The sequence below is a fragment of the Gymnoscopelus braueri genome, assembly GCF_963280865.1.
Source record: "Gymnoscopelus braueri genome assembly, chromosome: 6".
NCBI lineage: Eukaryota > Metazoa > Chordata > Actinopteri > Myctophiformes > Myctophidae > Gymnoscopelus > Gymnoscopelus braueri.
The window spans coordinates 3,142,783-3,159,341 of NC_137607.1; the positions used below are offsets into that span (position 1 = coordinate 3,142,783).

The following is a 16,559-nucleotide window of genomic DNA, read 5'->3' on the forward strand; positions in this document are numbered from 1 at the left end:
ATCCCCATAGCTCATTTTCCAAACTCCAATGGTCCCAGTCAGTCTATGTCCAAAAGAAGATGATTCATATCGTCCTCCACGTCGGTTAAACTACGGAACTGGGTGCTTGGATGGTCTTCCTCATCTGGTGGTGTCTCAGGCGTTGGAATAGAGGGGGAATAAAGTGGATAGTATGGGCTAGAGGGGGAATAAAGTGGGCTGTAAGATGGGCTGTTGACATCCCATTCTTCTGGGGGTGTTGTGGTGCGAGGGGGAGGGGGAGGTACTTCCCAGTTCTGGGGTGGTCACCTCATACTCTTCTCTTATGCCGACAGGGGAATGATGGGCTCTATCTGGTGATCCAATCTGCCTCATTATTCGTATTATCTGTCGCTGCCGGAGGGTCAGGTCGTCCAGGTCCATCTCATCCAAATCTGAACCCTGTTCCTCTAATTCCCCCTCACTGTGCTCGTTTCTCTCCTGCTGCAACTCCTCTCCCTCCTCTCCTTTATCGTCACTTATTTCTATCACTGCCCTCTGACGCTCTCTTTCTCTCATTGTTCCTCCTAACTCCTCAATATTTCTCTCCACATTCTCCCTTTCTGCATTAAGAGTAGCGATTGTTTCTCCTAGTTCCTCGATATGTCTCTTTACATTTGCTCTTTCTGCATTAAGAGTGAATGAATGAATGAATGAATGAATGAATGAATGAATGAATGAATGAATCTTTATTTTGAACATGTTAAAAACTAAAAATAAAATAAATGCAATAAATTGCAATACAGCCTCTCAGGCAACAACAAAAACTATAAATTTACATGTTCAAAAAGGAGTAGGTTGAAGTATAAAACTTATTTGATCCTACCCCTTCTTTCCGCTTCCTTCAGCGTCATCACATTCTTATATATATCATATACCCACATGGTATACCCTTAACTAAACCAAATATTAACTAAACCAAATATTACAAATTAAATAAGTAATCAATATAAATATATATACACATATATATAGACATATCCATATACATATATACACATATATACATAAAAACAAGTATTTACACATTCTATAATTATTATCTGCATATATCATCATCAATACAATTGTCTTAGTAACCTATAGATTATTACTGTATTCTTCCTCCCAATACCTCATAATAATACATTCTTTATATCTTTTTTTAAACCGGAACACATTTGAACATTGCTTGAGTTCCACATTCATACTGTTCCATAGCTTAACACCACATATAGAAATACAGAACGATTTTAATGTCGTCCGAGCACCTTGAGTTTTGAAATTTAACTCCCCCCTTAAATTATAGCCCCCCTCTCTATCAGAGAACATCACCTGGATGTTACCAGGGAGCTGATTATTCCTAGCTTTGTACATTATAAGGGCAGTTTTATGTTCTATAATATCCCTACATTTTAAGAGATTTGAATATAAGAATAATATATTAGTATGATCTCGATATCCAGCTTTATGTATTGTTCTTATAGCTCTTTTTTGAAGTATAACTAACTTATTAAGTGAAGATTTATATGTATTTCCCCAAACCTCTGAACAGTAATTTAAATATGGTAACACCAGGGAACAGTAAAGCATGCGGAGTGATTTATAGTCCAAAAAATGCTTTGCTTTGCTCAGAACTGCAATGCCTCTTGATAGTTTAGTATTTATATATTTAATATGAGATTTCCAGTTCATTCTATCATCTATTATCACCCCAAGAAATTTGTTTTCAAAAACTCTTTCAATATCGACCCCATCTACTTGTATATTTACTTGATTATCTATTTTATAATTACTAAATATCATGAATTTAGTTTTAGCTAAATTTAAAGACAATTTATTTCTATCAAACCACCTTTTTAACTTGCACAATTCAGAAGTGACCAGGTCCAAAAGCTCCTGTAAATTAGTTCCAGAACAAAAAATATTTGTGTCATCTGCAAATACTACCATTTGAAGTATTTTAGATACATCACACATATCATTTATATATAATATGAACAGTTTCGGACCCAATACTGACCCCTGGGGGACTCCACAAGCAATGTTCAAGCATGTTGACACAGACTCACAACTTCACAAATTGTTTCCTATCACTCAAGTAGCTTCTCACCCATTTTAATACTATTCCCCTAATCCCATATCTTTCCATAAGAGTGGCGACCGCGTGTCCAGCATTTATGGTGGCCAGGCCACCACATGTTCTAATATCTCTTCATCTGTTAGCATCATAGCTCTGGGCATACTGTCTGCTGAACTTGGCCTTGGCCTGTCAACATTGGGCAACAGTGCACTTGAGCTTTGGGGCCTGCTGTAGAGTGTGTCAATGTGAGGCAATACTGAACTTCTGCTTTCTATACGCTGAAGCTGGCTATGGTGGGGCATTGCATCATCTGGGAGCTTCCACTTGCTAGGCACTACATGTGCTGTTTGTTAAGGCAAAATGCCTGAAGGGGGCCACTGGCGGCAGTGGGTCCTCTCAGAGGCGGGTCTCGACTGATGCAGACCTCGCCCTCAGCGACAACGCTGAACCCCTAATTGCTCCCGATGAGCAGGTTGGTGCCTTGCATGGTTTCCTCCACCATCGGTGTATGAATGTGTGTGTGAAGGGGTGAACGTAATGCACAATCTATGCAAAAGGGAGACCTGTCTCCATTCAGGCTTCTATGGCCACGCCCCAATTACTCAGGTGTAAGCAATTAGAGAGTTGCGCCAATGAGGGGTCAGAAACAGCGTCGGTCACGTGGTTCATGTAGCTGGAAATAGTGACAAGGAGCCGTCGACTTCAATGCATTCCATGAACTTCCGGTTTAGGGATTTGTCACTATTCGCCAATGTATGTGTATGTAGAAGACCTGGCCCGAAGAAGTGAACGGAGTTGGCGTAACTCTCTAATAGATGGCACTGGGTGTAAGTAGTCATACCCCTCCCCTATAAAGCCTGGTGCTCATTCATTCATTCCTGTTGGCTCTCTGTAGGCCCTGGCTTGTCTGAGCAAGGTAGGCAATGGATTGTTGTTTTGCTTTTAAACTGTTGTTTACTGTTGTTTTGTATTTATTGTTAATGGTCCTATGTTCCTCAGGCGCCCTCCTCTCTGCTTCAGTGTTGAGGATCAGATCAGAGGCCAAGAGGCTGTTTGTAGGCCAGGTGTTAGGGCCCAAACCTCACCTAACCTGAGGTACGTGGTGTAAAGTTGCCTTATATATATTATGGTGCCCTCATATCGTGGTTCTAACATAATTCTGTACTTGTAGGCCCTTGTGTACTCTCCATTGTGCCCTTGTGTACTGCTGCCATGTGTCAGGTCCCCCTGCCCTACATACAGACCTTGACTGTTGAGGTAATATAGTTCTGTATGTTTATTATAATGCATTGTGGGGGCTAACTGTTGTGGTGTTTTATTTTATAGGCTTAGCTCCATTGCTGCTTTTGCCCCTTATTGTTAGACCGTTATTTCTTATGTATTGCATTTTATTTTCATTGATAACTCAACTGCCACTTGTCATTTATATTATTCATTGTTATTGTTGTTAGCTGTGCGTGTGCGTGTGTCCTCACTCTACAAACCCCTCTGTCTCTCCTCTCCCCTGCAGTCTGACTGTGGCTTCTCTTGTATATTTTCTACCCTTTTAACATTAAATTGTGCTTACTTCAAATGTCACCCCCATTTGTGGAGCATATTATCTTGTTGGGTTGACAAATAAATGTTCTTGAATATCTTGAGAAGCACGTCTCTGCTCCATTCATTTACAAACGAACCTGTGTTGCACTCAGTGTGGTTACTTTAGCACTTTAATTGATTTTTTGGCTGAAACTTACAAGGTGGCGTAGTCGAAGTTAAAATTTATATAGCACTTTGGATAAAAGCGCTGTAGAAATGCACAATTTTTATCCCGACACTTTACGAGTCACCAAAATCATTAAAACAAACTATTTAAAATATATTTAGGATAGATTATGTACACATTATAACCAAAATACAAAATGTGCCACGGACACGTTTGTCCGTGTACGGACATGTTGATGACCCCTGCTATAGAGAGTTTGTTCAGTAACAGTGTTAAATAGCTCTATATTGTGATAAGGATAATTCCTTTTAACAGGACGTTCATGAAAGTCCTTGCGGGCTTGTTTCCAATGAGGGCCTGTGAACAATTGGGGTTAAGAGTCTTGCTCAGGAACAAATTTCATTTCATCGACACATATGCTGACCTGGCCTGGAATCGTACCTGGGGCAACCAGGGCCTCTGGCTCCCTAGGCGGGCTCACTAACCACTCAGCTATGGCCGCCCCTGATAGTAATCAATTATATAGTGTTTGTTCAGTAACAGTGTTAAATAGCTCTATATTGTGATAGTAATCATTACTATAGAGTGTTTGTTCAGTAACGGTGTTAAATAGCTCTATATTGTGATAGTACTCATTGCTATAGAGTGTTTGTTCAGTAACGGCGTTAAATAGATCTATATTGTGATAGTAATCATTACTATAGAGTGTTTGTTCAGTAACGGTGTTAAATAGCTCTATATTGTGATAGTACTCATTGCTATAGAGTGTTTGTTCAGTAACAGTGTTAAATAGATCTATATTGTGATAGTACTCATTGCTATAGAGTGTTTGTTCAGTAACCGTGTTAAATAGCTCTATATTGTGATAGTAATCATTGCTATAGTGTTTGTTCAGTAACAGTGTTAAATAGCTCTATATTCATTTAACCACTTAAACAGTGTAGCCAGTTGCGCAAGGATAACAGCTTTTAATATAGATAGACACATTTTTGTAGACATGTAGACATCATTAGACATGATTGATTAGTTTTACTCATATTCACTGACTTTGACCAACAAATGCTGACATGACGTTCTGCTATAAACTTTGTGAGGGCCGTATATGGTTACATTGTATTAACCGTTTGCCTTTTTTGTAAAGTTTAGGTCACAGATTAATATGCAACGACAGCCTTAAAGACCATCTTGCTCGCCGCCTTACCCCTTAAACTTTTATGCCATTTTTTACTATTTAAAAAAATATATTAAACAGTTTAAATAGTTGATCTACAAGCTCACAACGTGTCGATGTAGATCGGCTATTTGAAAATGTGTTTCAAATAGTACAAAATGCCTACAAAGTTTAGGTATAAGGGGTAAAGATAGGGCTCAAAGGAATTATTCTTTTTAAAAGCCAGTAATTCATATGGATAGGAAATCTTCCTCTCGTGCTGTGGTCATGTATCACCACCAGATGTCACTGTTGTCATATATATTATATCTATTGTCAATGACTCAATCACACCCTGTTGTATTGTGTAACGTCTTGTCTGTCTGTCTGTCTGTCTGTCAAAGATGATTAAAACCAAATAATAAACAATCAACCTTTCATTATGTAACATAAAGTCTGTTATGTTTAGAACAGTGTGAAATGTCTGGCTCTGTGCTTTTATATACGTATAGGCTATAGGTGCATCTCAACACATTACTATATCTTTACTTACAGTACATAATAATATCATATATTATAAACTTTCATATTCTAATATGTGCATAAAGTGAAATATTTCAAATTTTTTTTGTTTTAATTGTATGGCTCATACAGCTCATGAAAATGAAATAATCCATATCTCAACATATTAGAATATTACATACACAAGACAAAAAAATATGGAAAATTATTAATAATACAGAAATGTCTACCATGTGTAAAGTATGCTTTGATAGCAGCCTTAAGCTCTTCTGTATTGTTGAGTGTGGTTTTTCATTGATTGATTGAATACTTTATATAGAAGTTTGCAGAGAAAAAATCACATGGAAGTACAGTTAACAATACAAGGTCAACTGAATAGGATTGAAAAGCTCAGAAAAGCCTACTGGCTTGTTTCAATTGGGGTCCATGTATTCAATTCATGGAGACATTAGATGAAGTAATGTATATATGTCTGTCATTTTAAATGACAGATGGCTAAACACTACTATGCAGAACATCATATAAACAGTATGAAGGTAAGAAAAACAAAAAATATGTACATTAAACAGTTTGAGTTTTAGGGCTGTTTTGAAAGTGAGTAGGGTTTTACACTCCTTCATTACTTTAGGTAGGGCATTCCACATTGTTGTTGCATGGCATGAGAACGAGTTCAACCCCTTGTTCGTGCCAAATCTGGGTTGGTGTCTCACACCTTCCTCTGGACAATACAACATAGATTCTCTATGGCCATAGATCAGGGGTCTTCAACGTGTTTCAGGCCAAGGACCCCCTAGCTGAGAGAGAGATGAAGCAGGGACCCCCACACAATTGTGTTTCAGATTAAAACTCTTTTTTTTTAACTTAATCTGCTCTTTTTTCCCTCTAAAGCTTTAGCTCTTTGCCAAACATATTCGATCTACAAGCTGGTAGATCAGCTATGTTTGGCTAAAGTTCTCCTCAGAATGGAGGCGCTAGGGTTCAAGTGGTTAATGTGAAAAAAAGAAAATCTTTCCACAAAAAACATGTTAGGACACCCTGTAGTAACTCTGAGGACCCCCTAGGGGTCCCGGGCCCCCTGTTGAAGACCCCTGCCATAGTGTGTGTGTGTGTGTGTGTGTGTGTGTGTGTGTGTGTGTGTGTGTGTGTGTGTGTGTGTGTGTGTGTGTGTGTGTGTGTGTGTGTGTGTGTGTTATACTCTATGGTTATCATTAGTATACATTGCCAGTATATGCTTATTAACAGTACAGGTAGTACAGTTAAATGTTACGCTAAGAGGAAAACATAAAAATCCCCAGGGTCTTGTTTCCATTGTGGTCCTTTGTACTCAATTCATCAGTAATACATATAATATACAATAAAATACAATACATAAAGGAAAACACAAAGGAATACTGTAAAGCTCAATAGAATCATAAGGTATATTTACAGAGAAAGGAGGGGTGGGGGTGGGGGGGGGCAGAGGATTCTACTATCAAGATGGAGTTAAATTGTATTTCAGGACAGGAATTATTTTAGTTTAGTTTTGAGTATAAAAGGAGTCAAGAACTTTTATGTATTTCAGTAGGTCCTTCCACATTTTGGTGGCAGCGTATTAGATGCATTTTTACAATTTTCTTTGCCAAATTTTGGTTATGACCATGGACATCACTCACTCTAGAGAAGTAGTTCAACAGGACAATCTGGACACTGTTCCCATCCTAGACTAGCATAGACTCAATTCCTGTTTGGCTCTGGGTGGTGGACATTGAACTCAGAACATGGTCATCTGTCACATGGATCTTTTTCTCTTCATTGAAAGCATTTTCAATTTTTGAAAAGATTTTTTTAAAATAGCTCCTTGGATTCTGCTTGCCTAATTTGCCCATGAACGCATAGAGGAACGGGTTGATGCAACTGTTTGCGCTTGAAAGAGTCACTGATATACTCAGTCCAATTGTAATAAATGTGTAGTGAGTCGGATTGGGGTTGATGGTTAGTAATCTAAAGATGTGGTAGGGGAGCCAACAGATGACAAATGTGACAATCACGGCAGTCATGACTTTGAAGGGCCTGGCCGTCCTGGCCGTCCTGGCCATCCTGTTGTCCCGTAGCCTTACAATGATAATAGAAGAACACACAATGATGATGACCAGAGGGAATACAAAGCCTAGAACAAAGCGAACGACAGGGACACCTGTAGAGCTGCCAGGTAGCATTCCATAATTGCCGTAGCATATAGTAACCTGATTATTGCTTACAATGTCACGAACCACTAAGGAGGGAATGCTCAGCGCCATAGCAAAGAGCCAGGCAACGACAACTGTAAGCGTTGCCCTTTTCATCGTACGATTGTTTCGGGCCCAAAACACAAACACAACACCCACACAACGGTCAACACTGATGACAACCATCAGGAAAATGCTACTGAACATGTTGAGGTACAAGACAAAGGAGGCGAACTTGCACATGAAAAGTCCAAAGATCCAAGATCCTGTTGCTGTCAGATGGAATTGGAAAGGCAGCGTTGCACAGAAGAGGAAGTCGGAGACAGCCAGGCTGAGGTACCATGTTGTGGTCACCGTCTTCTGCTTCATCTTGAAGTTAATGACCCAGATGACCAGGCCGTTGCCCACAACCCCGAGCAGGAAGATGTTCACATTTATCACAAGCTGGGTGACGCACCGTGGATGGTTAATGCACCAACGTGGTGTAGGATTGTGGACATAAGGAACAGTGTCATTGTAGTAGTCAGGGGTAGGTGAAGGTGACGTCACGGATGCCATGGTGCACTCCTATATGGAAAGGGAAATGCACATTGATGTGTATGTAAGTACATTTTTGTCATACCTCAAGGATGCATTTGTATGCAGTTGCACATTTTGGGCTGCAGAAAAAAGGATCTTTACCCTACAGTTTATCACATTAAGGTATGCAAAGAACTATATAGAAAATGTATTAGACACCACATAAAAACTTGTTATAACATCATCCAGGGCATGTATTTACAGAAAAGAAAAGTGTATTGTAGGGGAGGGCGGGGACAAACGGCGCACCCTTTTCTATTTCCCTCCCTGCACAGAGATTAATTAATTTCATGTAACCATACTTTTGTGTGAACAAGAGACACTTGTCCTCTCCCATTACCTGCAGTCCGTTTTAATTTTAGTGAAAAGAGTCGAACGCAATCGGTAAGTAAAGTGACGTTGCGCTACTTCAGCACGCGGCCGCCAGTCGGGACGAACGGTGCATACATGGGGGGCGGACGGCGCGGTTGGATAAAATGTCCTATAACAAGCACATAAGTTACATTTCTGGCATCTAACGCTCATTGATGCTTCAGTAGAATCCTACGAGCAAATGACCATGCTGATAGTCAAATAAATGTATCATGTTAATGTCGCCTCTGTCGTTTCCTCAACTTTGTATTACACATGCACCGTTCGTCCCTCCCTGTCCGTAATGCGCCGAGCGGCGTTATGCGCCGTTCGTCCCTCCCTGCCCTCCCCGGATGTTTTGCTAGCTAGCACAAAAGCTAATGAATATTTTTCAATGGAACCTTCACTGAGAGTTAGCCCACAGATTAGCCTAACAGACAAAATCCATTTACAATCGGCACCAAATAAACACAGCAGTACAAATGGAAAACACTCAAATAGGGTATTTTTTACTACAATGTGGAAATACACAAAAGTGGCTTCAACTCTGCCAATTTTGATCAGAACTGGGGAAAAAAATCGTCTCTGATGTTTTCGCCCAAAGAAGAAGAGGGTGAATTTTAGCATGAAAAAAGGTCCGACTTGCAACCGTCCCTCCGCACCGTTCGTCCCGGTTGTCCCCTAAATGCATTTTGCAATAAAAAAAAAAACGTTATTAAATTATATAATCATAACTTTCAGTGAATTGTAAAAACACATTGTAAATGAAAAGCACATTACAGTACACTGAAAACACGTGTTTGTTCTGTGTCGGTCCAGTGGTCTGTTCGGGCCAGTTTGGAAGCCTTTTCCATCACTGATCTGTATCATTATTATATTTTGAAATGACATGTTGATGTGATTCTGAAATACACACACAATCAACCAGGTTGGCCCGAGTGACGAGGAGAGGAATATACAGAGGCCCTCATTTATCAACGCGGCGCAGACCAAATAATGGGCGTACGGCGAGATCACCGCAACTTTCGGCATTCATCAATATATCCTGACGTTGGCTTCATCCTACCGTAGGCTGAGATCTCACGTCTGGTCGATAGCAGTTGTTGACTTTGGCTGTGCCCGTTTATTCCATTCTAGATGGTCAGCATTGTCTGACTGTCTGACAGGCATCTGGACACATAATCCACTCCTAAATGTATATCTACACTAATAAATAGTGAAATAAATAGGGAAATAATCCCTGTGAAAATATAACATTTTATAAAGTAATTTAAACAAACTGCTTTAACAGTCATTCGGTTAAGCTTGCAGATCTGGCTGCATTGGCTATTTGAAAATAGCAGATCTACAAGCTCACAACAGGTCGCATCGCGACGCGTTGTGAGCTTGTAGATCTGCTATTTTCAAAATATACGAGCACTTCTGCGAGAGAATTTTCAGGAGCCCCGACCATCTTTTCATGGACAGTGAGGTCTACAAACTTACAGTAGCTTGTCCTATGTTATGGAGTTATGTCATAGAGAGTTGTGTAGGCTACACAACCTGGCTGGGTTAAGGATATAAACCCGACGATCAAATCTCTTATTAACGTGGCAGCACGGGATCACTGCCGCCCGTCCGAGTTTCACCGGGAATATCCTACATGACTGCTTGTGCACTGCTCGGTATGGGTTAAATAAATTAATATACAAACCCCATTCATGGCGATGTGATTGGTATCATAATATGTCATTCATGTAGATTGATTGATTGATTGATGTACTTTATTTAGTAAGACATGAGAACGTCAGTACATGGAAGTACAAATTCACAATACAAGGTCGGTCTACTAAACTGGAAGACTCATTAAGCACAGAGCTTGTTTAAGATGAGATCCCCATGCACACAAATCATGATGACATATAAGAGACAGACAGATATACACACTACTATACAGAATGTCATACAATCAGCTTACAGGTTACTACTGGTATGAAGAGTGAAAAAAAATTACAAGAGAAGAAAAATAAATGGGGGGGTAGGGGGGTAGGGGGGTAGGTTAAGACTTAGACAGGGGCCATTTTCGAATTGCAGCCTCCTGAAGGTGTATCTTTAGGGCAGTTTTGAAAGTGAGTAGGGTTTTACACTCCTTTACTCGTTTTGGTAGGGCATTCCACATTTTTGATGAATAGCATGAGAACGAGTTCATTCCCTTTGTTGAGCCAAATCTGGGTTGAACATGATTCGTGGAGCTGCCTCTGGTGTTATGATCGTGGACTGCATTAACATTTTGGAAGTATTTAGACAAATACAGGGGGATCCCAATGTTGTGGTGTATCTTGAAGACCAGGCCCATAGCAAGTTGCTGTACTCTGTCCTCAACCCTAAGCCATCCAATCCTAGCAAAATGAGTAGGGGTTAGATGGGTTCTGTGATTGAGGCCAAGAAGTAGCCTTACTAGTTTGTTTTGGGATGTTTGGATCCTTGTTTTTAAGGCCTTGGAGGTGTTGTGATACCATGAAGTGCATGCATAATCATAATATCCTTGTATGAGGGCCCAAGCCTACGTGACAAAGATTGTACCGCTACGGATTACATGAAAGACACAGTTGGGCGTGTTTGTGTGTGTGTATGTGTGTGTGTGAGAGAGAGAGAGAGAGAGCCGTGTGCGTGTGCGTGTGTGTGACTTGACAGGCAGCGAGGCAAGGCGAGCCGGCGAAACTCTTTCTTATTGGCTTTTCATGATGTGTTTGGTCGTATTCTGGTTCTCCATGTCGTAAAATCAGGGCGTTTCGAGAATATTTAAGGGTGTGTTATTTAATTGACGCTCGGTTTCAGCCGTGACATTTATCAAGGCTCCGACCCAATGTACGCTAGAATTGGCTGTATAGGATTCGTTGATAAATGTGACTTCGACGTTGGTGTACGGCTTTATTAGTGTGTACCATTGATAAATGAGGGCCAGTATGTTCATCACCTGCCACAGATATGAAGTTTATGTAATTATAACCCGGTTTAACAGGTTCATAGACACACAACACACACACCATAAGAACACACACACACACACAGGCTGGGACAAATGTTTCGTGCAGAGAGAAAAATGCAGTGGTTGGAAGAGTGTGTTATGACCATGGACATCACTCAATCTAGAGAAGTAGTTTGACAGGTATCTATCTGGACATTGGTCCTCTGAGTATCTTAAAGACCAGACCCATTGATCCTCTGAGTATCTTGAGAGATGTTGCACTCTGTCTTCTACCTTGAGCCATCCTAGACTAGCATAGACTACATTCCTGTTTGGCTCTGGGTGGTGGACATTGGACTCAGAACATGGTCATCTGTTACATGGATCTTTTTCTCTTCATTGAAAGCATTCTCAATTTTTGAAAGGATTTTTTTGAAAGAGCTCCGCCGTTTCTGCTTGCCGACTTTGCCCATGAACGCATAGAGGAACGGGTTGATGCAACTATTTGCGCTTGCAACAGTCACTGATACATACAGTCCAATGTTAATAATGTGCTGTATCCAGTAGATTTTTAGTAATCTAAAGATGTGGTAGGGGAGCCAACAGATGACAAATGTGACAATCACGGCAGTCATGACCTTGAAGGGCATGGCCGTCCTGGCCGTCCTGTTGTTCCGTAGCTTTACAATGATAATGGAAGAACACAAAATGATGATGACCAGAGGGAATACAAAGCCTAGAACAAAGCGAAAGACAGGGACACCTGTAGAGCTGCCGGGTAGCATTCCATCATTTTTGTAGCAATGAGTAACCTGATTATCGTCTGATATAACGTCATTTACCACTAAGGAGGAAATGCTCAGTGCTATACCAAAGAGCCAGGCAACAACCACTGTAAGCGTTGCCCTTTTCGGCGTACGATTGTTTCGGGCCCAAAACACAAACACAACACTCACACAACGGTCAACACTGATGACAACCATCAGGAAAATGCTACTGAATATGTTGAGGTAATAAAAGAAGGTGGTGAACTTGCACATGAAAAGTCCAAAGATCCAAGATCCTGTTGCTGCCCGATGGAAGTAGAAAGGCAGCGTTGCACAGAAGAGGAAGTCGGAGACGGCCAGGCTGAGGTACCATGTTGTGGTCACCGTCTTCTGCTTCATCTTGAAGCCAATGACCCAGATGACCAGGCCGTTGCCCACAACCCCGAGCAGGAAGATGATCACATTTATCACAAACAGGGTGACGCACCATGGATCGTTAATGCAACGTGGTGTATAAGGGCCAGTGTCATTGTAGTAGTCAGGAAAGTTAATGATGTTTGGAGCTGGTGCGTTATAATCATAGTAATCATACAAATCAGGAGTCATAGAGTCATAGACGATGTCAATGGTAGGTGAAGGTGACGTCACGGATGCCATGGTGCACTCCTATATGGAAAGGGAAATGAACATATATGTGTGTAAGTACATTTTTGTCATACCTCAAGGATGCATTTGTATCAGTTGCACATTTTGGGTTGCAGAAAAAAGTCTCTTTACCCATACAGTTTCCCACATTACATTAATTAATGCAAAAAACTATACAGAAAATGTATTAGAAACCACATTAAAACTTTTTATAACATCATCCAGGGCATGTACTTCCAGGAGAAAAGTGTATTGTAAATGTATTTTTAAATAAAAAAACATTATTAAATTATGTAATCATAACTGTCATTGAATCATACAGCCTACTGTAAGTACTGTAAGTAATACAGTATTGAATGTGTGCACTTGCCTAAACACAAAGACAAAGAAAACACATTGTAAACTAGAAAAAGTGCTCCTCGGAGCACAGGTCTCCGCCAGGTCAGGTAGGTTATTGTGGACCAGCAATGTTCGGAATTCACCAATCAGGGTGCAATATGAAAAATGGGACTTGATCACTTGAGTATAGAGATAATGTGTACCAATTGGCGTGATGTTTGGACAAAATTTGTGGGAATAATATAAAATAAAATGTTTTGCAAAACTTGGCCTCCTGGTGGTGCTATAATAGGGCAAAGTTAAAAGGGTTGCATTTGTTCCTCAACGTAGTGCGAATGTGCGTGCAAAGTTTCATGATTTGCGCCATTTTGTTGGGGGGGGGGGGGGGGACACTAGAAACCTGAACAGGCTGGTCGTGTTGCTGACCAGCCTGTCATAGACACACAACACATACCATAAGATCACAAACACACAGGCTGGGACAAGTCTGGGGTCTTTCGCCCAGAGAGAAAAATGCAGTAGTTGTGTGCGTGCGTGTGTGTGTGTGTGTGTGTGTGTGTGTGTGTGTGTGTGTGTGTGTGTGTGTGTGTGTGTGTGTGTGTGTGTGTGTGTGCGTGTGTGTGTGTGTGCGTGTGCGTGTGTATACGCACGCGAGAGAGAGAGAGGATATTTAAAGTGTGTACGACAGATATTAGACCATAGCAGATTATTGTTATTATTATTAGTATTATTTAATGTATACAACTTAGCTTCATTTAACAACACACTAATCATTTTATAACGATAGACAGACACCAAATGCATAGTGAGGTATGTATTACACATGTTCTATCAGTCCAGTATATACAGGTCAGCATACGGTATTATTGTCATGGCTTATTATTCAATAGCATCACTTACACTGGCTTAAAACGGTCAAAGAACTTGAGAGAAGAATGCTGATATCCATCCGTAAACAGGCAACGTTACAAAAGCACATATAAACACTACAAAAGGGTGCAAAACAGAAGAGAAAAAAAAACAACAGTAAAAAAGGCCTAGTTTTGACCTAAAATACAAGGACACCCAAGAATACTAGAGAAACCTACATTTTAGCCTCTTTAAATACGTTCACAAGTGTGATTGTCCATGATAAAGATGTGTTGGACCTTAAAAGCAAGTATTAGTTCACTCACCTCACACAAGACAGCCTGTTGAGAACAGATGTAGGTCTACGGTAACGTATGCAGTGTTACTGTGAAGAGGTGACTGACCTCTTCCTACTTCTCAGGGGGGGGGGGGGCTAACAGGGGTGGCGCCGCCTTAGCCCTGGAGCTACTATGGGGGCTGGGAGCTCCACATGCACACGTGAGCACGCACTGTCAGCGGTGGTCTTTAACACCTTAAACCAGTGGTTCTCAACCAGTGGTCCTTGAGGGGGTTCCAGGGGGTCCCCAGCCAAATTAATAGTTAGGAACCAAATGGACCCTTATGTGTCTGTAACTATGAGAGTGTACAAATGGAACCAAATGGACCCTAACGGGTCCATTTGGTTCCATTTGTACTCTCTCAGAGTTAAATGAACAGTAATGATGATGATACAGTGTAGATTGGGACCCTCAAGAAATCAAAATGGTTGAGTCCCTGGCATATCTTTTCAAATGGGGGTCCATGGGCTAATATGTGTCAATTCGGGGGTCCTTGACGCGAAAAAGGTTGAAAACCACTGCCTTAAACAATAGCCTCAAGCTGGCTGCTTTGCATAACATTACGTTCTCACTTACGTCCTCAGTCACACTGTATTAACAGCCACACAGGTCAGGTAGTTTACTTGTCTGCGAAATCTACAATGATGACGACGATCAGGTTATCCCTGACCGTTGTTGGAAGTTCTTGTGACTATTCATATGAGTGTTAAAACCACTGTTGAAAGCAATGTAAGTGATGTTGTCATCTTGTGTCTTTAAAACAAAAATAAAGTCATTGAAGTAAAGTTGTAAAGCTGTCTGATTATTTTAAGTACTTATGTGTGGGTGAGTCTATGTAAAGGAAAATGTAATAATTAATTATAATTTAAACAAAAATAAAAACAACAAATTAACAATGCAACAAAATAATAAGAAATATAATTACATTAAAAATCACATGTTGAATACAGTATTTCAACCAGCACTGAGCTGAGTGGCTATGTGCACATGCCTGTGCGCGCGCGTGCACGTGACGTCATAAAATACAGCCCCCCTAGCTCAAAGATCCACAGCTCATCACTGGGTGTAAGCAGCGCGCATCTAGTATGAGAGTGACGACACTAGCATAGACTCTCATTGACAGAATGGAATGAGGAAATGCTCTGTCTGTCTCAATCAAGGAAGCTTTTGAAAGGAAAGGACATAAAGTCTGTCCGTTCTCTAGATTAATGACTACACGCTCACAATGATCACAAATCACGATTTGATGCATTGTGAGCTTGTAGATCTGTACTTTTACTTTTGGTTCTTTAAGTACATTTTGATGCAAATGCTTTTATACTTTTACTCAAGTACATTTGGAATTCCGGACTTTTAATTGTAACAGAGTACTCTGGGGGGTGGGGGGGGGCCCACTGGCCCACTGGCCCACTGGCGATTATTTAAAAAAAAAAAAAAAAGTTGGACACTCTGAAGAGCGTTCCCACACGTGTTCACACCGTTCCCACGCAACGGTTGCTATGGGAACGCCGTTCCCAAGCGTGCAACGCCATTTCCACCACTGGTCCTGTGACGTCAGAGCTGTGATTTAACAGACCATCCAGACATGATGACACACATGACAACATAACACACTGATTCATTTATAACAATACTATTTAAAAAATCACACCCAGTGTGAAGTGGGCGGTGTGGTCATCACCGTGATGGAAGCTCACTTTTTTTTTTTTTTTTTTTTTTTTTAAGTGCATATTTATATGTATCGGTTATTAATGTCATCATGTGTCTCGCTAGCCAATCACAGTGCTGAATAGAGTCAGCCAATAGAATCAGCCAATCACAGTACAGCTAGGGGTGTACTAATGAGCCAATCACAGTACAGAGAATGAGGTGTCCCAACCCCACTTATAGGGGCGGCTACACCGCCCAAAAATATATACAGCTATATAATAATATACAGTTATTATATACAACTGTGAATTTTATATATGATTTTAGCTGCATATAATACTCAATTACAGCTGTTTCTTTCATTACATAATAATGTACAGTCTGTCTGTCTGTCTGTCTGTCTGTCTGTCTGTCTGTCTGTCTGTCTGTCTGT

The 16,559-nt window shown here is 40.6% G+C and overlaps 2 protein-coding genes across 2 annotated transcripts in view; both read right to left on the bottom strand.

Moving 5' to 3' along the window:
- LOC308086406 (chemerin-like receptor 1) overlaps positions 1–14,482 on the bottom strand; it is a gene marked incomplete at its 3' end in the record, with an annotated part of 38,914 nt that extends 24,432 nt beyond the window's left edge. The window contains exon 1 of the mRNA XM_080429927.1: positions 14,465–14,482. The remainder of the gene's footprint in view (positions 1–14,464) is intronic.
- On the bottom strand, positions 7,155–12,962 carry LOC308086326 (chemerin-like receptor 1; the record flags this gene model as incomplete). Its single annotated transcript, XM_080429847.1, has 2 exons — positions 7,155–8,021; positions 12,699–12,962. 2 exons carry the CDS (start codon positions 12,960–12,962, stop codon positions 7,155–7,157), a joined length of 1,131 nt encoding a protein of 376 aa, XP_080285973.1.
- Positions 14,483–16,559: the final 2,077 nt, after the last annotated feature.